The sequence below is a fragment of the Canis lupus genome, chromosome 21 (genome assembly GCF_048164855.1).
Source record: "Canis lupus baileyi chromosome 21, mCanLup2.hap1, whole genome shotgun sequence".
Lineage (NCBI taxonomy): Eukaryota > Metazoa > Chordata > Mammalia > Carnivora > Canidae > Canis > Canis lupus.
Genome location: NC_132858.1, coordinates 30,796,507 through 30,818,449, shown reverse-complemented (window position 1 = coordinate 30,818,449; position 21,943 = coordinate 30,796,507). Strand labels below are relative to the sequence as shown.

The window sequence follows — 21,943 nt, the reverse complement described above, 5'->3', positions numbered from 1 at the left end:
TTCCTGTCTCAGTCTGTGTGCCGACATGCACACTCCCCCCACCTCCGGCACTCTCCTGGCCTCATGCACACTCGCAACAGCTCCCCCGGGGTGCAGAGCCACGAGCACCTGCACAAAACCTGCACCTCACACCTACCCTAGCTGCCGGTGCGAACGGACAGCCTCCTGTCGCCCCTGCTCTTAGAGACACACACACACGTGCCCACACATGCTCCAGGCCTCCTCTCAGCCAAGCCTGACTCTGAGGACCAGCCTCAGGCCACAACGGTGTCCACGATAAGGACAGGCTCACGCGGAGCCGCGTGGGAGTACACAAAGTCACCTGGTTCCGGCTCTTTCCTCCTGGGGGGAAATGTCGGTCATCGAGGTCATTGACGAGTGTTTGGGAGCAAACTCTCTGCTCAGCTGGGCCCCCAGCCCGGTCCGCGGCACCACAGCCCCAGGACACATCGCCAAGCACCACGAGGACCTGTCTTTTGTTTGTGTGTGTGTGTGTTTTAATCAGAACTTTCCCTGTAGCTTCCTGGCTTTGCAGTCACATCCTCTCCTAGACCCAAACCCCACCCAGGCAGCCTCCCCCATCCCAGGCAGGCGGGCAGCTGGTGGTTCTCGCCCCGCCTGCCCGGCCTGCATCACTTCTTCCTGTAACTCTGAGTCAGGCGGCTCCTTCCTCTGGGGCCCACCCCAGGCCACGCCCGCCCCATACTTCCCGAGGCCAAGCCCGGGGGGTGGAGGGGAGCTTGTAGAGGGCCTGGCATGATGCGGGGGCTCCTAAGGAGGCTGCTCGTCAGGGCCATGCTGTGCACACACGAGGAGAGCGGGCTGGGCACTGTGGCCTGCTTCAGGGCACTGACTAGGATGTGACACTCGGGACGGCGGGGGCCTTCGGGCTGCTCCCTCGGGCCCAAGTAAGCCCCCAGTGTGCATCTGGCCTGTGACCTGCTGCGGGGAGGGGGTGGGTCCGGTGGAAATTCCTGCTACTAACTGGGCCTTGGGCAGAGCTCTTGGGCCCCCTCCCTATCCACTTCCCCCATAGAGTCCCCAAACTCTGAGCAGCTAAAGGGAGGCTATGGTATCACGTGGACCCTCCCTTCAGGGTGGGATGTGAGGACAGTCCCCCTCTTTTCCAGATTAGGGACAGAGAAAGTCCTGGACAGAGGCTCCTGGGCCCCGAGCCCAGGTTGGGGGCAGCCGGCATCTCCTCACACCACAGACTTCCCGGCCCAGACGGACTTGGGACTCGAGGCCCAGCAACAATGGCTGGTATCACTCCCCATAGAAATCGGGCACTGGGCCCCTTCAGGCCGCGTCCCTGACCTCACCTACCCAGGCTCAGGGGCCGGCCAGTGGGCCATCTTCAGTACTGGCTTTCCCCCGTCCCAGCCCCGCTCTTCACCCCCCGCCCCCCCACCCCCAGGCCCGCGAGACCCTTGGGTGATGGTGCATCCTGGGCTCGGAGCCCACGGAGCTGTAGGAAGTCCTGACTGCACCCTGGCCCCACTGAGCCTCGGTCTCCGGGATGTGCCTGAGCCACCGTGCCAGCCCCTCCTGGAGGGAGCCCTGTGGGCCCAATGCCCAGGCTGGCTCCCACAGCAGCCGGTGAACTGCCTCCAGCACCCAGGCAGGAAGCGGAGGCCCCAGCAGCCTTGCGGCCTCTCCAAGCCCCCGATGGCAGCCTCTGCTCTGTTTCTGCAGCTAGAGCCTGCCCTGACCCCGACCCTGACCCCAGGCCCATGCTCCAGGGTGGACGCAACAAGCCCACGGGGCCTTGCACGGGCACAGGCCGCCCTTCGGAATCCCCCCCACACCCAGTTCCTAGAAAGCTCCAGCTCCGTGCGCAAGCGGCAGGAGGCGACCCCCGACCCCCCGCCTCCCCCCCCCCCCCGCCGTCTGATCTGCTACTGAGCACCCAGAGCCTCGCGTGTCCGCTCCCCCCGCGCCCCGCTCGCTGCGCCCCCGCCGTGTCTCAAGGAAGGGGCTGCGCTGAGGCTGTGCCCGCGGCCACAACCGGCTCCCGTCCTCTCCACTGCCCGAGGGGACCCACACGTCGTGGTGCCCCGCCCTCCGGGGGCAGAGACAAGCGAGTCGCGGGCGGGCGCACTGGGCGGGGACTCGGCTGCGGGAGAGGCGCGTGCGGAGGCCCGGGCGCGCCCAGGGGGCGGGTGGGCGGGGCGCGGGGGAGAGGGAACCTGGTGACAGGTGGCGGCGCGCGCGGAGGGCGGACGGGGACGGGGGCGCGCGCGGGGACCCGGTGACAGGTGGCGGCGCGCGCGGGTGGCGGGGGCGCGCAGGACGGAGGCTCCGCCCGGCCAGGCCCTCGGTGCGTCCCTGAGCCGCGGGGCCCTGGGGCCGGGGTCCGAGCTGCGGGCTGACCCCGGGCCCGCGCCTCGGCTCCCCCACATCGTCCTGGGGAAGGTCGCGGGGAAGCCCCTGCCCCCGCCGGGTGGAGGGGCAAAGCGGCCCTAGCGCCCCCGCCCCGCCGCCAGGCCCCAGGGGCCGCGACGGGGACACACTCAGGCTTCCGGGCGACGAGGGCGGCCGGCCCGGCTCGGAGCCACTTCCTGCGGGACCCGCCCGGCGCGGCCCCGGGCCCTTCGGGGCAAGCCTCCGTTCCCACCCCGCAAGCTGCAAGCGTAGCCCCGGCTCCCGGGAGCCAGCGACCTCCACCCCGCCGTGGGCCTGGGCCACTCACCTGCTGCTGGGACCTGGGGCTCGCGCGAGCGCGGGGGCGGGACGTTTCACCTGGGCCAGGTGCGCAGCGGCGACAAGCCCGGCGGCGGCGGCAGGTGCAGCCCCGCCCAGCAGCCAGGCCCGGAGGGCGGACCCGAGAGTCCCGCGGGGCGCCCACGTCTGTCCCGCCGGCGCCTCGGGCGCAACCACCCGGCCTGGGGGCAGAGGGCAAACCGGCCCAACCAGCCCGGAGAGTCGGGACCTCGGGGACTCCTCAGAGCTTCCACCGTCCCCAGGGGCACCTTGGGTGGTCTACCCCTCCCCCATCTCTTCCTCCAGGAAGCCTGCCAGTGCCTCCTGCCCCTAAACCCCCAGGGCGGAGAGGGCAGGACCTGAACCAGGCACCCCTCACCTGGAAGCCCAACAGGAGGGGAGGACGACCAGGACACCACCACATTCCAGGCCTTTCCCCATCAGGGCTTCCGTGCCTCATCCAGTCCTGAGCACAGACACAACCCACCGGAGCCCCACAATCGACACACACACAAGTTTTATTTTAAGAAAGTTCTGCAGGCCGGGGGTGGGGTGGGGACCCCTGGGTCCCACCACGCAGAGGGAGGCTCAGCAAACAGGCCGCTCCTCCTGTGGTGTGTGCTGAGAGGCAAACCCCCCTCGCCCAGCTCTGTGGGTGGGGGGCCAGAATTCAAGTCGGGGCTGAGCCCTCACAGACCACAAGGTGCCGCTCACAACACCCCGCGGCCCCCACACACAGAGCTCCGGGGACCCCCACGTCCGCTGCGAGTGGGGTGGCAGGTGGCGGGTGGTTCTCAGCCTCTTGGGCAGCTCGGCGTCTCTTACACGTCTGTGCTCTTGGAGCTGGAGCTGCAGGCGCAAGTGTCCAGTGTCGGGGATCAGGCCCCGGGCGCTGCGGCCCCAGCCCCCCACCCCCCGCACCCCGCCTTGCCTCCCCTACCACATCTTGTCCCGGAGTGCCCGGTACTTCTCCTCCAGAACCTTGTTCTTTACGGACTGAGGGACATCAGGCACGAACCAGGCAGCGATGAGCTTGATGCACAAGGCCACGTGCTGGGGGCAGGGGCAGGGGACGGTTGGGAGGTCCTGGGGCCCCAGCAGGGGCGAGGGAGGGGGCCAGAGCCGCCGCGCCCCCCGACCCTCCCCGGGGCCCACCCACCTCGAAGAGGATGAGGAACAGCAGGCGGATGGCCAGCAGGACCCAGAACTGCTCCGACAAGCTGTAGTCCTGGGCGTCGCGGTAGTCGCGGTACCTGGGGTGGGGCCAGGGGTCAGGGGCGTCAGGGGTGTCAGGGGTGTCAGAGGTGGGCACCCAGGATGGGGGGGCGCGGTCCACACCTGCACTCGGTGATGTTCTCTGAGCCTTCTGCCTGGACGGGGTCCTGGAAGTCCTTGGTGTAGAACACGGACAGGCTGTGGTTGACGTAGCCCGTGAGGCAGCTGCCGGCAGGAGAGGCCCCGGGCTGTGAGGGTCGCAGGCCAAGGCCTCTCGGGGGCTGGGGGCTACGAGGGTGGGGCTGCACAGGACCGTGGGGTGACTGAGGGGCCGCGGGGTGCCACCGCCTACATTCCCTGCGGGGGAGACCCTGAGACCCCGTCTGTGGGTACGCAGGGCCCCTGGAGGGCCAGAGGCGCAGAGAAGGAGTGTTCTGGCCTCTCCTGCGGAGCAGCCCCAAAGGGTCTGACCTTGGGAGAGTCATTCGGGTGGACCCCAATTCCCCCACGAGGGTCCTGACACTCCTGGGGTCAGCAGGCTGGCATGGGGGCAGCCCCCCCCCCATGCCCACACTCGTGTCAGCCACAGACAGTACAGGCAGCATCAGGCCCTTCCCCTGCACTCCCCGAGGGGCTGGGCTGTGGCCGCGCTGATTCCCCAGGGGCCCTGGACAGTCTGAGGTTCCCCCCCCCCCCCACTTACTCCACTGCAGGCTGGGCCCCCAGTCGGCAGGGGCCATAATGGTACTTGTACACCACTCGGGGGATGAACTCAGAAGTGAAGGCGATGACCATCCCGTTGGCGATGACTGCCAGCACCCCAATGGTCTCCAGCACCTGCAGCCAGGTCCCTGGGCCACCGCAGTGGGGAGGCATCGGGTTGTCAAGCCCTGACCGCTGGCACCGCCCGCCCCCCCTCCAGCCGCCACTCTCAGGGCCGGGAGCTTGGATGGTCCCGGGGCCTGGTCACCTCTGCCCCTGCCACAGCTCGTGGTGGCGACGTAGACCAGGAGTGGCTCAGGCCTCCTCTGACCCCCATCTTCTGCCCGAACCCCTCAGCTGCACCCAAGCTCACTCCTCTCTGGGCTCAGAACCCCTAACCTGCCTAAGACTGGGGCTCCCTCCCACTCATACTTACCTCTCCCTCTGCCCACGTCCAGCTCCCCATCCCCTCTGTTCCTCCCTGACCCTCGGCCTTCCAGCAAGGACAGTCTGGGCGACTGAGGCCACATCATAGTCCCTGTCCCCAGCTGCGGGAGCCCCCACTTGGGCTCCCTGCTCTTCGAGCCCAGCTCTTCTGCCTGGGTCCCCAGGGGGCCCCGTCCCTTCTGTTGGATCCCGGGGTGAGCGTCAGCCCTGCCTCTTCCTGCCGGGGCGCCACCTGTCATCCTCGGCAGGGCCTGAGACAGGGCTGGGGGCTCTCTGTGGGGTGAGGGAGCTTGACCTGAAGGGGTTATTTCCAGGGAACTGGCATGACCTGGTCCCAGCACCCCCCCTCACGGAGGTGCCTGTGCTCCTTGCCACCCAGTTGGGCCCCTGACCGATGTCCTTGGCCTTGCGGGGCACCAGGCGCCGCTGCAGCCTGACCATCTTGATGGCGTCCAGGCGGATCTCCACGAGGTTGCTGATGAGCGCGAGCAGCGGGGCGAGAGGGAAGGCGGCCACGAAGATGGTTGTGAAGCCATACTGGATCACTGTGGGGGTGCAGCTGTCACCCTTCTCCGCGGGCGCCCCACTCATCAGAGTTCCCGCCCCCGGTCCCCACCACCTCCTGCCCCAGAACTGCGGCCTGTGGGGCCTGCGCCCCTGACCACCTCGCGTACTCATCTCCATGAACTCGTCAAAGAGGCTGAAGGTGTTGACTGGGTTCAGGAGGTAGTTGTGCTGCATGTCCCTGAGCTCGGGGTCCCCAGATGCACGGCCCAGCTTGAAGCGCATCAAGCGACATTTGTAAGCCAGCCACCTGGGGGGTGATGAGAACGGCGGGGGGGGGGGTCAGGGAGGGATGCGGGGGCCCTCAGAAGCCCTGGCTCGGGAGATATGCAGGCAGGAGGGGGTGTTTGCGTGGAGGGCTCCCTGGGGCAAGGGGTGGTCCTCACGGGCCCAGGTACTCCGCACAGTTGCTGAGCGTTTGCTTCAGACCCATGATGATGGCCATCTGCAGGAACAGGTCCATCATGCAGCCGCTGAGATGGCACTGTGGGGTTGGAGGGACGTCAGGCAGGGGAGGCAGCGTCAGGGGGGATTGCCCGGGAGGCAGGCATTCGGGCAGACTGACCTCCTCCAGCTTCCACAGCCCCGCCAGGCGCACAGACTTCCCGGGGTGACCGTTGATCCTGGGAAGGACAGTCAGGCTGGAGGAGGTGGCGCGACCTTCCCGAGTGGGGGTGGAGCAGAGGACTGTAGGGGGACGGGGGGAAGCGACACAAAGAAAGCCCTGCTGCGGGGACAGGGGCTGGATGCTGGGTGCCCGGCCTACAGCAGACACGCCTCGGGCACACGTCCTCACACGCATGCCCGGCCGCCCACAGGCTCACACGGGTTCTACACAGGGCCCATTTCCCCCACTGAAACTATGCACATAGTTTAAAATCATGTACTTTCCATTACATGATAAAATATAGAAACTCGAGGGACGCCTGGGGGCTCAGCGGTTGAGCATCTGCCCTCCACTCAGGGCATGACCCCGGGGTCCCAGGATCGAGTCCCGCATCGGGCTCCCCGCAGGGAGCCTGCTTCTCCCTTTCCCTGTGTCTCTGCCTCTCTGTGTCTCTCATGAATAAATAAATAAAATCTTTTTTAAAAAATACAAATTCTATTAAACCCAAAGTCAGGCTCGGGCTCAATGGTCAGGAAGACAGAGGCTCGGTTCTAGGGGGTTGAACCACCAAACAGTCGGGCTGCAGGGTTGAGCCAGTGGCTCCCGAGAGCCCGCACTGTCGCTTCCCCAGCTGAGCTCTGACCAACGTGACAAGCGTCCTTCCACCTCGAAGGACGAACAGGGCAAGAGGTCGTCACGCGAGAGATGTGGCCCAGACCAGAGCCACCGGCACACGCCTTTCTCGATTACGGACAGTGACCAAGAATTGAGGCCCTCTAGGGAAAGCCTATAACGCCAAAATCAGAAACCAATTAGAGAAAGAGCATAAATGAAACTTGGAAGGACGAGAAGTATTACCAGACCAGAAGGGGGAAAAAAGAGGCAAGATCCCAGACAAGAAAAGCCACGGCCTCCCGGTGGCGCGAAGACCAGGCTGTGAAGGGACTGTCCAACAAGGCGCCCCGAACTGAAGAGCGTGAGCAGAAGGAAGATATTCAAGCCAAGGGTTGAAAAGCAGTTGAGAAAAACTCCCAGAATCTGGAACAAAAGTGGGAGGGAAAAAAAAAAGCAAAGAAAATTAGATGGTCAGTTGAGAAGGTCCAATTTCCAAACAAAAGGCGTTCCAGAGAGGGGAGCAGAGGGCACAGAAGGCGGATGCGTGAAGGTCTCTCAGATAGGGAGGCCCTGAGGCTCCAGGCCCAGCAGACACAGACGCTAACACCCCCCCCCCAGTGCAGGGCGCCAGAGGGGAAGGAGGTCTGGGGACCCAGGCTCTGGCTGAGCAGCAGGACGGCAGAGCTGCCGTGCGCAGGGGGAGACCAGGCCATGGGAAGGTACAGGGGCCTGCGGGGCCCCTGAGGGAATGGGAGAGGCAGCTGGACCTGCAGGAGGAGAGGTGGGGCCTCACTGGCGTGTGGGGATGTGCTTGGGGTGGCCCCTCTAGTCACGGAGCAGACAGCAGGGCCTTGTGACCTTCAGAGGTCGGGAGAAGAGGAGAAGCCAGCGTCCAGGAGGGGGGGGCAGGAGGGGGGAAGGGGGACCAGCCATTGGGCGCGGTGGGGAGCGCATCACCTGAAAGGAATGGGCCGGGGTACTCGGGGTACTGTGTGGGGTGGGATGACCAGGGGAGGCAGGGGTGACAGTGAACTGCTCAAGCAAGTCCGGTGACAAAGATGGCCCGAGGCAGCTCGAGGCAGGCTTGGTGAGATCAGTCGGGAGACGTCTACCTCCAGGCGCTCCATCCGGCCCAGTAAGGGCGTCTGGTTTCCTACGTCCCCTTCCTCGGGACGCCCCTGGAAGCTGGGCAGGGGTCCCACACTGCGGACAGTGAGGGTGAACAGGTGCGCCCGAGGGGGTCAGACGTCTAGAGGGCGTCTCCAAGCACAGCCAGGGGCCGGGGACTGCCTGATGTCTTTGAACACACTTGGAGGACCTGGGTTTTTGGTTAAGTTCCTCTGCAGTTCGGGACTGATTGGCGATACGTGTGCGTGTCACGCGGGACTGATTGGCGATACGTGTGCATGTCACGCAACGTAAGCAAACGCACAGAACAAATGCAGCAATGATTTTCTTCAGAACAAAATTCAGTACATTGATTGAACCAAAAAAATGTTCATTTCACTAACAAGAAAGGGGCGAGGAAGCGCACGTGTGTCTTATGCAACACGCACCGCAGCCTCGTAAAGCTCAACGGTGGAAATCATCCGGATGTCACCAGCGGAGCTGGTAGGGGGAAACTCCGGCCCGGCCCACACGCCAGGGCTCCTGCGGTGGTTTTAAACGCGGCCTCACCGTCTGCGCGTGTGAGGGAGATGCCCAGAGCGCATTTCAGCACAGAGAGAAGATAAAATTATTCACAGGACAAAACCACGTATGTCCACAGGGGATGTGTGTGTGCACTTGACTGTGCAAAATTCGGGAAGAGCCACACGGTGGTGGGGGGTGGCCTCTGGAGGTGGGGAGTATGGGGCTGGGGGTGCACCGCGGGCTTCCCTACGTGTTTTTATATTGGGTGTCCACCCGTTCTGAGCACGAGTTATTTGAAAAATAAAGTCGAGCAGGTACGTCCACTGTACAGGGGGGCTGGGGGGTGGATGAGGTGGGGGCAGGGCCACCCTTACCTGCCCAGGATGAAGGCAATGTAGATGAGGGATGAGAAGTGGGCAAAGAACTGCAGAGTGAAGAACTTCGTGGTGAACTTGCTCTCACGCTCCGAGAAGGTCCTGGGCTTCTCTGGAAGGAGACGGGGCGCCATCCATCGCCCATCCCTCACCTGTCCCCATCCTACAAGTCACCTGTCTGCCCTCCCCTGCCTGGGGATCCAAGGCCCCAGCCCTACATGGGGCAGGAGCTGCGCCACCCCACCCAGGTCCCTCCTCTCACCAAAGTCACAAAGCTTCAGCGCCACACACTTGTTGACCTGCGGGAGGGGCGCCCAGAGGGTTTACTTTGGGCTCAGGGGAGACGCTCCCTCGCCCGCCCTCCCTCCACCGCCGCCCAGTCACCTTGGTCATGATGAGGATGACCACATAGTGGAACAGGGCGCCGGTCACCACCACAGCCGTGGTCACCTGCTCTTCCTGGAACAGCAGGGTGGAGTTGAAGAGGGCGGCGGCCAGGACCCGGTAGACCACCAGCAGGTGGGCCATGCCGATCATGAGGCAGATCTGGGGGGGCGGGCAGGGGGCCTCAGGCCGGGCGGGCCCAGGTCTCCAGCCCCCCACCGCTCTGGGCTCTCCGCGGTACCATGAGCACAGACAGGATGAGGATGACGCTGCTCCTCAGGTAGGAGTGCTGGTGCGGCCGCAGCTGGTAGTCGCGGTGGTTGATGAGCTGAAGCGCCATCTCCTCCTGCGGAGGGCACCAGGCCGCTCACACGCGGGGCGGGGGGGGGAGGGGCCGGCAGGGGGACTGGGGCGCGCGGGAGGCTGGGGACGCGTGGGGGGCTGGGGCGCGCGGGGGAGCTGGGGACGCGCGGGGGGCTGGGGACATGCGGGAGGCTGGGGCTGCGCGGGGGGCTGGGGACACGCGGGGAGGCTGGGGACGTGCAGGGGGCTGAGGCGCGAGGGGGGCTGAGGACGCGCGGGGGGCTGGGGCGCGCGGTGGGCTGGGGACGCGCGGGGAACTGGGACGCGCGGGGGGGCTGGAGACGCGCGGGGGGCTGAGGACGCGCGGGGAACTGGGGACGGGCCGGGGACTGGGGACGCAAGGGAGACTGGGGCGCGCGGGGGACTGGGGACGCGCGGGGGGCTGAGGACGCGCGGGGGGCTAGGGCGCGCGGGGGGCTGGGGACGCGCGGGGGGCTGCGGTGCGCGGGGGACTGGGGGCGCGCGGGGGGGCTGGGGACGCGCGGGGGGCTGATGACGCGCGGGGGGGCTAGGGCGCGCGGGGGGCTGGGGACGCGCGGGGGGCTGGGGTGCGTGGGGGACTGGGGACGCGCGGGGACTGGGGCGCGCGGGGGGGCTGGGGACGCTCGGGGAGCTGAGGACGCGCGGGCCCAGCGGCCTCCTCACCTGGTCCTCGTCCCAGCCGTACAGGTCCCAGTGCAGGACCACACGGGCCCGCTGCCGCTTCCAGATCTCCAGGAACACGGTGGCTGCGGACGGGAGCAGAGAGGGGGCGCGGGGTTCCGGGGCTGGCGGCCCCGGGGCTCAGGCTGCCCGCCGGTGCCCGCCGACACTCACCCCACAGAGCCATGAAGATGGCGAAGACCACGGTGCCCTCGTTGTCGAAGAGGTGCGTGAGCTGCGGGCAGGGCGCACGGGCTGGGCCGGCCTCCCGCCGCCGGGAGGGGCGCGCAGCTCCGCAGGGGCAGCCCGCGGCTTCCCGCCCCCGGGAGGCCGGCTGGAGCCCACCCCCACCCCCACCCCCACCCCGGGGGCAGACCTTGGCGAAGGTGCAGGTGTCCGAGAGCTGCTGGTACCTGCGGCTGTGGTCGCCGCGAGGGCACAGGAGGATGTCGTGGGCCTCGCAGATCTCCTTGCTGAGGGTGCAGGGAGCGGGCTGAGGGCGGCTCTCCGTGCGGGGGAGGTGGGTGCGGGTGGGGGGCGGGTGCCGGCGCTCCTCCCGCGCCGACTCCGCCCCGCCCCATTCGAGTCAGCCCCGCCCCCTCTGGTTCAGCCACGCTCCTCCCCCCGCCGACTCAGCCCCGCCCCCTCTGGGTCGGCCCCGCCCCCTCGCCCGCACCTGATCTGGCTGGCGTTGAACAGGGCGAAGCCGCTGAGGAAGACGAGGAGGCCCACGGCGGCGGCGGGCACCAGCATGTAGGTGTACCAGCCGAGCCAGGCGAAGTACAGGGCCACCTTCTCGCCGAAGTAGTCCCTGCGGGCACAGCCGCCCGGTGAGGCCGCACCCAGGGCCGCGGGGGGGGGGCGGGCAGGCCGGGGCCCAGGGGCGCAGACACTCCGCCGCGGGGGGCTCGGGGATTCCCTCGGGACAGTCCACCTGATGTCGTCGATCGGCTGCGGGCGGAGCACGCGCCTCCACTGCGCCCACTCCTTCCTGAGGTCGTCCTGCCCCTGGGCGCCAGGACAGGCGGTGAGGCTCGGCCCGGCCCGCCCACCCCGCCCGCCCCGGCCGCCCCTGCCAGCCCACGGCCGCTCACCTTGTGCAGCACGAATCTGGTCTCAAACACCCCACTCTTCACCAAGTCGTCCAGGGTGTCTGGTGGTCACAGGAGCGTCGGGTCACACGGAACAGGGGCGAGGGGGAACCGTGCCCTGCCCTCCCCGCCCACCAGTCCTTACCACCAGCGGCCGTCGTGTTGTTTAGTACAAAGTTGACAATTCGGATTCTGGAACGCAAGCCCTGGTCAGCATGGCCTGAGCTCAGCCCGCCTCCCTAACTCCCCCTGCTGCCTGGCCACCCTGTGGCTCCAGGATGGGTCTCCCCTGGGCAGGCCTCCCCTGCCGAGGCCCAGTGCCCCAATGTCCCCTCCCAGATACGGGGCCTAGCTCCCCCCATCACACCTGCACCTGCAGCCCTGCACAGCCAGGGCACACCCTATGCCTGCACATGCACGGATCCTCCTTGTGCCCTCTGAGCCCCCTCCCTACGGGGACACCAAGGCTCAGAGAGGTTGGGTAACCTGCCCAAGGCCACAGCGCCAGGAACGGGCACAGCTGGACGCTTGGGCGCAGAGCCACACTCCTCCAGAACACCTTCTGGTAAGACGTGGTCCCCGGGGCGCCCAGGGCACGCCCCCAGCCTGCTCCTCTACTCAGCCATCATCCCCTGGCACCTCCCGGAGACCAGCCAGCTCTCCTGCGTTCACAGGAGGCTCGTATCCAAACCCCAGGCATCCCAAATACCAGTCCCCAACCCACCAGGCCCCGGCTGAGCTCAGAGGGGCCCCGGGCTGAGGGGAGGCGGGTGATGGAGGAGGGGCGTGGGGAGGCGTGGGCGGAGGATCAGCAGAGAGAAGGTGCTTGGAGAGAAGAGGCTTGGGTGCCTGTGAGGCTGGGGACAGATGTCCAGGAAGGGGCATTTGGTCTGGAGATGGGACCCACATCCCAGGTCTTGGGGAGATGGCCTCAAAGCTAGGAGGGATGGCTGGGAGGGCCCTCCTGGTCCTGCCCAAATCCTGCCCACCCTTCAGGGAACACAGTCACATGGAACCTTCAAAACACGCCGAGAAGTGACAACTGTCTTTATCCCTTATCACAGACAGATATGGAAACTGAGGCATGGGGCTCTGCCCCTGGGACCTGGGACCTAACCATGCCTGGAAACCTGACTGGACCAGCAGCATGGCAGGTGGGGGTCCTCCTGGCCCTGGTTACTGGCCAGCCTCTCACCTGGTGCTGGCTGGGATGGGGGCTGGCCCGGCGGGCTGCGTCCTGGCGCCAGGACCCTCGGACTCCATGAGGAGTGTGCGGTACAGGTCAAAGATCCTGCTCTCTGCTCGGATCCCAAAGAACACCTTCTCGCCGTCTTCCATCATCTGGGGGTGGGAGGCGCTGGGGGACCCGCACTCCACTTTGTCTACAGCCACTGGCCTGTCCCTTCTGCTCCAGGCACAAGGCCCTGGCCACATCTCCAGACCCCTCCCCAGGACACGCTGTGCCCCACGACCCCAACGCCCAGGCCGCCACGCCCCACACCAGCCAGGCGCTCAGCCAGCCCACCTTGTAACGGAAGCCCTTTCTCTTGAGCTTCTCCAGGAACTGCAGCTGCCGGTGGGCCTGCCCGGTAGCTCTCTGGCCTCGGCGGTCGGCCACGAGGACGTAATCCCACGGCTCAGAGGCCTCGGGCTGGAGGGAGGAGGTGCGGGGCTGGGCTGGCACCAGGCACAGGGCAAGGGCGGGACCAGCCTGAGGGGCCCCCGTGGAGACTCACGTCACCGGTGTTGACCTCCATCAGCGGGAAGCTGTCCCCTTCCGTCCCCATCGGTCTGGAGGCTGTCCTCACCCTGGGGGTAGAGGGTAGACAGAGGCATAGGGCTCAATCCTGGCCCGGGTGCTCCAGCACGGAGGGGGCCAGTGTTAAGCTGGGGGTGAACAAGCATGTGGTTCCAGGCAGGGCTCAGCGCCAGGAGCACAGCCAGCGGGGCACTGCGTGGGGAGGCTCTGGGTGACACCAGCAAAGGTCCATTTGGAAATAGAAGCACAGAGCTGCTGAAATCCTCAAGAGAGGACGAGCAGCAGACCAGGATCTCACAGACGAGCACGCAGAGGGGAGGGCGCAGAGGCCGCGGGCAGGCGGGAGAGCACGGGTCAGGTGCCCAGACCGCCTCCTGCCACCCTTGCCGATGCAGGTCGGCATGGAGGTCAGGAGTTCCCCGGGCAGGAATGGGGGAAGCAAAATCAAACACCCTGGACGGTACAGCCCGGCCCAGCCAGCCCCAAAACCCAGAGAGAGGATGCTCCCAGAGGCTATTTCACATAAAACTCATGCAAAGAATCCAAACTCCCATCAGCGTGTGGACGGTCGAGGGCTCGGTGCCATCCCGGATGGCGGGAGACCACGCGGCAGGAACGTGGTTGGGCTGCTGCCACGTGGGGGGCCCGGGGACCACCTGGCATGGCTCTGAGGTGGGTAGAGGTCAGTCCAGGGAGCATCCGCACCCAGGACAGATGGACAAAGCTCGGGGCGAGACTCTTTGGGAGAAACGGCGGCCTCGGGGCCCCTCCGACTGTCCCCGAGCTACTGTGGCGGCACAGCCGCGGTTACAGGATCTCTCTTCCTCCCCCACCCCCTCCCTTGTAGACTTGACACAGGAAGTAAGTGTGGGAAGGGGACAGCGAGAGCCCCAGAAGACAGCCCCCAGCCCGGGTGACGAAGCCCTAGGTCGCAGTGATGGCTGTGGCCCCCCGACACAGTCGGGATGTTATGGGGGGGCCCTAAAGCAGATGGTCCTGTCTCCGCCCCAGAAAACAGCAGCCTCTCTGCGGAGCCTGGGCAACTGGCCGTGGAGAAGCTGGACGGCGGCACCAGCACAGACAGGAGGCCCGAGGGCAGGGGAGGTGACGTGCCCCGTGGGACCCTGCGCAGCCGCGGGCACTGAGAGGGACACGGGGGAAAGCTGGCGACGTCCGAGTCCAGGCGGCACCGTCGATTGGATGGGTGCTCAGGCGATGGGGCTGCGGCAGTGTCGGGGAGCCCCCCCGCTGTCTCCACGCCCTGTGGGGGTGTCCGTGCAGGTGCTAACGCTGCACAGGGGGGGCGTGTGGTCAGGCCCCCCCGCGGCTGCAGAGGGCAGCAGGCTGTGGCTGGCCAGAGGCCATGGGGCTGCAGGATGTGGCGACAGGGACAGTGAGAGCAGGTCACACGCCGGCTTTGGTGCCCAGAGCCCGGGCTGCCAACACTGTCCCCTGGTGAGACCGCCTGTGACCGTCCACCTGGCTGCAGGCAGCGCTGAGAGGGTCCCCAGCTCAGTCCCGGGAGGCGCAGGGATGCTGCATGTCTCAGGGTGAAGGTGCGGGCGAGACCCCGGGGGCCCCACTGGGACGCCCCACCTCTCCCCTGCCAGGCTGGCATGTCGGGGCGCTGCCCCAGGGGGACCCGGCCTCCTCCTGGCTGAGGAGCTCCGTGTGGCCCTGGCCGTCTGCCCCCGCAGGGCATCGTCCTCCCCAGCCGCCCGCTGCCAGCCGCCACCCGGCCCCCCACGACCCATGGCTCTGGCCTCAGGATGGCCCCCTCCCTGCCCGGCCCAGCCAGCCTCCCTGGAGCACCGCCCAGGGAACTCCGAGCCACGCAGCATGTCTGAATCCGAGCGCAAGTGTCCCAGTTCCTGTGTGGGACGCACTTGCACTGAACAAGAGCCTTTCATGCAGAGCTCAACTTCACTGGGAACTTGTTCTTTAGTCACTTCAAACCCTGCAACCCTAGTCCAGCCCCCCAATGCCACGCGTGGGCGCGGGGAACCGGCCCACGCCGGGCCTGGGCCTGCCTACTGTCTCCCCTCTGCCCCAGGCACAGAAGCCAGAAAACGGCGTCACATCCCCTGCCCCCCCCCCCCCACGCCACTGCTCTCGGACTTCGGAAGCCAGCGTCTCGTGCCCCACGACACCGCCTCTGTGCCCCGGAGCCCCTGGCACTCAGGGGTGGGCTACGGCCTCCCAGAACCACCCTGGGCCAGAGGAGAGCCCGCTCTTCGCAGACTTGCAGGGCAGGGAGGGCCTCGGGGCTGGGTGCGTGCATCTCAGGGACGAGAGGTCCTAAGTGGATGGTCTGCCCCTCCCTGCCTCCGTCCCCCATCCCTCCCCCTGCGCAGCTGTCAGACCACTGTGTCCCCAATCCACTCGTGACCCCCCAGGCCCTCACGGGTGATACGGCCTGCTCTGTGTGCAGCCCTCGCGGGCGGTACGGGCTATCGGGGGACACGGAGCCTGCCTGGAGCGTGACCTTGGCCCAAGGCCACGAAGGGGGTGCAGCTTTCCTGGTAGAGGAAACATGTATGGACAGGCTCTGGGGGCCACGTGCAATCAGTGTCCAGGGGCTGGGTGCTTAGTACTCCCAGGGACTCAGGACTCAGCACCTCCAAGGACATGGTAATTAATACTCCCAAGGACTCAGGACTCAGCACCCCCAAGGATGTGGTAGTACTCCCAGGGACTCAGGACTCAGCACCCCCAAGGACGTGGTACTTAGTACCCCCAGGGACTCAGGACTCAGCACTCCCAAGGACGTGGTAGTTAGTACCCCCAGGGACTCAGGACTCAGCACCTGAGCTTGGCAGAAACATCAAGAGGAGAAGGGAGCTGCCAGTGTTGGCAGAAGCGGGGCCCTCACGGAGGCGGCTCGGGCACCGGGGCACTCAGTCAGCTGGGGGCATGGGAGCCACGGAAGGGCCTGCCTGGGGACGGCCTGCTCCCATCCTGCTGGGGGTGGGCCGCCGGGTGCCCCCTGTGCTCTGCACCCACATCCGCCCGCGCCCTTTGGAAGCACTGATTCCTGCCTCAGCCGGGGGGGGGCGGGGGGGGCGGCCAGAGCCTCTCCCTCCCCTGCGGGCGCCGGCAAAAGTCGGGCGGGGGTGTGCCCCTGTGCTCGCCCAGGCAGCGAGGTGCCAGAGCCGGCTCTGGAAGGGCTGAGAGGCCCTGGGCGGAGGTGGAGCGCGAGGCCACCTGCTCGGCCCACACCTGGGAGGGCCCCGGGAGGCTGTGGGAGGCTGGTTTCGCTCCCCACCTCGGCACTGTCCCCTCCCAGGGCCACCCAGGCTCTGTGCCTGCCTGGATGGCCTCTGCCCTGGCAGAGGGGGGAAGCTGTCTCACCTCCCCGGGGCTCCTCGGCCTCCTGCTCTGACCCCAGAAGCAGAAGCCAACAGCCCGCAGCAAGCCCCGAAGGCCGGCCGGGGGCCGAAGTCCCGGGCAGGGCAGCAGAGTGCCCGGCGGGCCCCATCCCCTCCGGGGCTCGGGTCAGCCCCTCCTGGAGGCCAGAGCCCCTTCCCCTCTGCGGGGCAGAGCTGCACGCGGGGACAGACACGCTGTCCTGTCGAGGGGTCATGCGCGTTCTAGGGGCCCGGCCCTGGGGTCCCCAGCTTCCCCCGCGGGGCAGGAGGAGAGCTGCCCTCTGTCTGGCGCCGCCCGGGGGCCATCCCCGTGGCGTTCAGGCTGCAGGGATCTGGCAGGCGAGGGCCCCCCGCGGGCGTGGCCGGCCTCAGGTGTGCACTGCGCGGGGACTCACCTGCTCGCTGGCCGTGGGGTCAGGGCTGGCAGGAGCTGGCAGGCCCGAGTGTGGCAGCGGGCAGCAGGCGAGCCCTACCCGACTTCCGCGTGGGCCTCACCCCTCCCTCCCTGGTCTCTCCTGCCTCGCTCCTCCTGCCCCTCCTCCTGCCCGGGCTGATCCTCCTGCAGCCACGCCCCAGGCTGGAAGGAACACCCCTCCCTGTCCTGGGGACCCCTCGGCCCCCTGAGGGCTCGCCCTCCCCTGTGGGAGGGGCTCCCTGGGGAGATGGAGTGAGAGTGGCATCTGGGGGTGGAGCGTGGGAGGGCCCAGGAGCACCCCAGGGCCGGCTCCCGTGCACCTGCCTCTTCAGGTGGCAGGACACGCCCTCTGCAGGGTCCCTGCAGGGCCTGTGGCCTGGACTCCCTGCCCGCACCGCTGTTGGTTCCCTTAGGGGAGAAGCGGGGCCGAGTTGAGGACACCCCAAGGAGACACTCCCACCCGAGCCCCTGCGCTGTGGACCTCACCTAGGGGGCCGGGGCCCTTGGGGTCCTGAGGACCCTCGCTGCCCGGGCCGCCAGCCAGCAGAGCGCCCCAACAGCGACGTGGGGTTCCCAGGCTCCAGAAGCTGCTCGGAAGCTCAGGACAGCAGGCGGGGTACCCGGGGCATGGCACGGGGACACGGAGCAGAAACAGGGGCACCCCCCACCCCACCCCTCCTGGCATGGAGGGCAGGGGTGCGCACGGTGTCAGCCCGCCCCGGGCAACCCCGAGTCTGCACCCAGCATGGGCATCTACCCTGCCCCGGGGTCCCCCCGCTTGTGTGGAGGACCCCATGGCAGGCTGTGGGGCGGCCATGACCAGGCCGGAACTGGGACCAGCAGAGATGGCAGAGGGACCTGCGTGACTCCCCCGGAGCGACTCTGGACTCAGCCTTAGGGCTGGTTCCCGGGGAGCCCGGCTCCGGAGGTGGACGCGTAGACTCACTGCCTTCCCCACGGATGGGGGCCGGGGGCCAGGCCAGCACCAGTGGGGATTTTTGAGGCTAATTTTTATTGTATTAAAATTAAATAACTGAATTGTATTAAAATTGAATAATTGAATAAATGAGCATATAATGTATCCTGGTGCCACAGGCAGAGGCCAGCGATTGATCGGCGCCGACCCCCAGTGACCCCGTCCCCCCACTGCCCTCCCTCCAGCAGCCCCCAGTGTGTTTCCCAGAGTGAAGAGTCTCTTACGGTGTGTTTCCCTCTCTGATACCGTCTTTATTTTTCCTTCCCTTCCCTTGATCCTCTGTTGTGTTCCTTAGATCCCTTGTGTGAAGGAGACCGGATGGGCACCGTCCTTCTCTGATGCACGTATGTCATCCAGCGTCGCACCCTCTAGTCCGTCCATGTCCCTGCAGGTGGCACGATCTCAGTTGCTGGATGCTCAGCGACCCCACCTTCCTTACCCGCTGCCCGCCTGCCGATGGGCGTCTGAGTCCCTCCCGCAGTGTGGCTACCGTGGACACCGCTGCTGTGAACGTGGGGCGCGGGGGCCCCTTCGGGTCACTACGTTCGTGTCTTTGGGGTAAATTCCCAGCAGTGCACCTGCTGGGGCGTCGGGTAGCTCTGTCTTCAACTCCTTGAGGACCCCCATGCTGTTCTGCAGAATGGCTGCTCCAGCCTGCGTCCCCCGACAGTGCACGAGGCTCCCCTCTCCCCGCAGCCTTGCCGACACCTGTTGTTTGCTGACTTGCTCGGCTCAGCCGTCCTCGCCAGTGTAAACCGGACTTAATTATTAAACTTACTTCATGATGACCGGTATCTCGCTGTGGTTTTGATTGCCGTGTCCAGGACCGGTGTGAACGTCCCCCGTCATTCTGCCCCCTTAAACACCTGGCCCCACCACACGGCTCAAAACGGCTGCTCAACCTCCAGACATCACACCCATGCTCCTGCTCACGCCGGCAGGAGGAGGAAGGGGGGGGAGGGACGCTCCATGGGGCACGGTGGGTCACAGGGCCCCAGCTTCCTGCAGGGAAGTCTGCGAGCTGTGATCCCGCTTCCCAAGGAAGGAGGCAGAAGGACGCCCGGCCAGCGGCCATGCACATGGGCCAGCAGGCCTCAGAGGCCCTGTTTGAGTTCGGGAAACAGTCAGCGAGGGATTCGGAGCATGGGTAATTCGAACTCCGGGTCCGTGTTGCCAGCCGCTCCCGGCCCCTCCGGGTGGCCACGTCCACCTGCCCGGGGTGTCTGCGTCTACGCTTGCGTTGTGTTAAAGCCGCCCGTGGACGGGCTTCCCCTGACGTGGGCGTCCCTGCAAGTGTCTACAAGGCTGTGGGAGCTCCGTGTCCCTACCCGGCACTCCTGTCTATAGGGCCGCAGAAGCACTGCTGCTCTTCCCCGCCATCCAAGGCCCCGAGGGAACTCAAGTGACATCCAGACCCCGCTGCTCCAGAGCCGGGCCCGGGGCCCCTTGGGGCAAACATAGCGTCTCCAGCCTGGGGTGGGGAGCACTGGCCTGGCCCCGCAGGAGACGGTGCCCTACCCTCAGTGCGGGGTGCACAACAGGGACAGAGCCCATCCAGTCCCACCCGGAGGAAAACCAGGTACAGCCCGTTGGGAAAGCAGTTCAGCAAAAAAGAATCAGAAGCCTCAAAAGGCTTTACGGCTTGGTGCATTGGATTGCCTTTTTACAAACCATCTTAAGGAGAAAAACAATAATAATAATGAACACGTGTATAAATATGTCCCGTGAGGCAAAAATTATGAACCACTCAGATGCTCGACAATAGGGAAATGTCCTAGCAGACGTGCTGTGTGCCCACGCAGGCTGAGCAGCCGTAAAAACCACGCGTTCAGAGCGGCGAGTCTGCAAGAAACGCTCATGTCATGCTAAGCACAGACGCGCAGTTTGCAGACGTGTATGGGCTTTGTCGCCTCAACTAGGTTAAAATGTGTTGAGATATGGGAGGGTGGATTTGCTGTTCGTGCTCATCTCTGCTTAAAGATGTGCGCCTGGGCTGGGGACATCACGCTTTTCCTCCTCCCGTCTGCTTTCTTCAAAGGCTCTGCAACACACGCATCCCTTCTACGGACTTAATTATTAAACTTACTTCATGATGACGCTAAAATCCACTATTACACACTTAATTTCCCCCAGACTCGGCCTCGCTCCCTTGGCCTTGGTCTTGAACTCAGGCATCGCCTGAAGAAGCCGCAGGACAGGGGACCAGCCCCTTGCAGGCCGGGTGGCCACCTGGCGGCTGGCAGCACTGATCCGACCCAGGCCTGGGCCTCCTGCTGCCCCCGGGGACCGCAGACCCAGCTCCTCTTCCCTCCTCTGCCGAGCTCCCTGCTCGCGTGGCCTCTTCCGTCTGAGGGGCCGAAGTGCAGCAGGAGGCCTGCTGCCTCCGAGGCCACCCTGACCCCTAACCGGGGGGCCGGTGGCCATGCCGTGGAGGAAGCCAGGACGGCAGGGCCCCCGGAGGGCCCCCGGCCGAGTCCTGCGAGCAGGAGCGAGCGCTGCTTGTCCTCACCTCGGGCCTCTGCCCTCCCAACCCCACGGGCCCACGTGTGATGTAGTTTGGGGACGTCGGTGAGCTTCGTGGGGTCCAGAGCCCACGGCCCGGAGTCCCGGAGGCGTCTGCGGTGCAACACGGAGGTTTTACTAAAGCAGGAGGAGCTGCTCCCTGCCGGCCTGGGGTGGTGGGGGCAAGGGACTGTACACCTCGGGGGGGGGGGGGCAGTGGGGACGAGGGTCGCTCGCGAGGGCGTTGACATGTGAGGAAGACCCAGAATCCTGGAGGGATGGTGCCGCGGCGCCTCCCCAGTACCTGCCAGGGGCCGCAGGTTCCAGGGCCAGTTACCCTCATCCACGGCTCCCTCTGCCCGTGGCCCCGTCAGGTGCGGCCCAAAGGCCCTGGGAGTGTCCCTGAGGATCCTTCTCCAAGGCTAGCAGCCTCGGCAGCTGCAGCCGGCCTCCCAGGCCCCCTCTGGCCTCTGGCCCACAGCACCTGTGTGGGGCCCTGCGGGGAGGACCCCCTTCCCAGGCCGGGCCCCTGCCCCCCGGGTCTGCCGGCCACTGGTGCCTCCTGTCGCCCCAGAGCTTCAGGGTGGGGCCCCCAGCACCTGCTGTCCTCGCCCCAGGGACAGTTCTGTCCTCCTAGTGCCGCCCCCAAACGCCTCTGGGCCTTCAGGCTCCCCAGCTCCTGGCTTGCGCCCGAAGGAGCGGAGAGCCGTCCCTGCCTGAGCCCAGGGCGCAGCGCCCCATCCCGCCGCCAGCCCTGGGGGACCGCGGGTGGCACAGGCCGCGCTTCACTCTCCTTTGCACAGTTGCTGCTCCTTCCTTGCCCACAGCGCCCTCCCCCTTGCCACAGGGACACTGTAGGGGAGCACTCTGTCGATACTTGATACTCGGTGTCTACACCGAGAGTGAGTGGAGAGTGAGTCCTGCAGCCGGGGAAGCCGCCCTCTGCGCTCCCTTCAAGGACCAGCGGAGTTTGAGGAAGGCCGGGGGGGCGGGGGGGCTGCCTTGCAGCCCTGCTGCCCGGGGCTCGAGGCCATCACCTCTGAGCCCCCGGCCCTTCTCCACGCGGGGCAAGTCCCGCTGCCTCCCGCCGAGCCGCAAGCCCAAGGCACCAGGCGACGGCCCCGGGCCCCGCTGTCTGAAGGGACTACTCGGCCCAGGCTGCCGCAGCCAGAGGACAGTGGTCAGGACGGGGACCCGGGGACCCGGTGCCACTGAGACCGTAAGAGCAGACTCGGGGGCAAAGCTGCAGGACGGTCGAGCATCAGGGGTCCTGCGGGGAGAAGGCGCCGAGGCACAGGGCGGGGCGAGGGCGTCCCAGACCATCTGCTGCTTCAGTGTCTCCATCTCTCAGCCAGAGATTAAAATAGAGCCCAAGGGGGCGTAGAGATCACAAGAGTGAGCAGTTGTAAGCGTCGGGAGCCCTCCTGGCGCGAGGCCAGAGCCTGGTGGCAGTTAACTACCACGTGGATGCGCTCAGGGCAGAGGGCACCCCTGGGGCCCTGGCCCAGCCCCTGCGCAGTTCTACCCCGGCCCCACCCACAACGGGCCCTAGCCCGCTCCCCCCACCCCTCGGCAGGCCTTGGC

At 66.6% G+C, this 21,943-nt stretch overlaps 1 protein-coding gene and 1 long non-coding RNA gene across 6 annotated transcripts; one reads left to right on the top strand and one right to left on the bottom strand.

Annotated features, from left to right (window-relative positions):
- Positions 1-3,202: 3,202 nt before the first annotated feature.
- On the bottom strand, positions 3,203-17,080 carry ANO9 (anoctamin 9). 4 transcript variants are annotated; one of them, XM_072791265.1, is made up of 24 exons: positions 16,862-17,050; positions 13,076-13,148; positions 12,865-12,990; positions 12,535-12,680; positions 11,485-11,531; positions 11,343-11,401; positions 11,183-11,256; positions 10,925-11,059; positions 10,625-10,721; positions 10,423-10,483; positions 10,252-10,334; positions 9,485-9,589; positions 9,244-9,405; positions 9,122-9,158; positions 8,860-8,971; positions 6,197-6,254; positions 6,018-6,115; positions 5,742-5,881; positions 5,460-5,612; positions 4,622-4,769; positions 4,042-4,143; positions 3,863-3,956; positions 3,644-3,756; positions 3,388-3,552 (listed from the first exon to the last, which is right to left on the bottom strand). In XM_072791265.1, the coding sequence occupies exons 2-24, from the start codon at positions 13,124-13,126 to the stop codon at positions 3,525-3,527; spliced, it is 2,229 nt and encodes a 742-aa protein (XP_072647366.1). In that variant the 5' UTR covers positions 13,127-13,148; positions 16,862-17,050; the 3' UTR covers positions 3,388-3,524. The 4 variants fall into 4 exon arrangements, with proteins under 4 accessions (XP_072647365.1, XP_072647364.1, XP_072647363.1 ...); XM_072791264.1 differs by lacking the exon at positions 3,644-3,756 and having other exon boundaries at positions 3,203-3,552; positions 16,862-17,060; XM_072791263.1 differs by lacking the exons at positions 3,644-3,756; positions 9,122-9,158 and having other exon boundaries at positions 3,203-3,552; positions 6,197-6,318; positions 16,862-17,080.
- LOC140612971 (uncharacterized) lies at positions 10,209-17,962 on the top strand. Of its 2 annotated transcripts, XR_012014095.1 has the most exons (4): positions 10,209-10,474; positions 10,948-11,078; positions 12,404-12,493; positions 12,901-17,962. It is a non-coding gene; the product is annotated as an uncharacterized lncRNA (long non-coding RNA). The 2 variants fall into 2 exon arrangements; XR_012014094.1 differs by lacking the exons at positions 10,209-10,474; positions 10,948-11,078 and having other exon boundaries at positions 11,263-12,493.
- The last annotated feature ends 3,981 nt before the right edge of the window (positions 17,963-21,943 follow it).

Bases quoted from the DNA above. Each gene is read 5' to 3' on its own strand.
- ANO9 (XM_072791262.1), bottom strand. From the start codon at position 13,126: ATGGGGACGGAAGGGGACAGCTTCCCGCTGATGGAGGTCAACACCGGT. The intron at 11,402-11,484 runs GTAAGGACTGGT...TGTGACCACCAG, and splicing joins CAACACGACGGCCGCTGGTG to ACACCCTGGACGACTTGGTG. The intron at 4,144-4,621 runs GTAAGTGGGGGG...TCCTGCCGGCAG, and splicing joins GGGGCCCAGCCTGCAGTGGA to CTGCCTCACGGGCTACGTCA.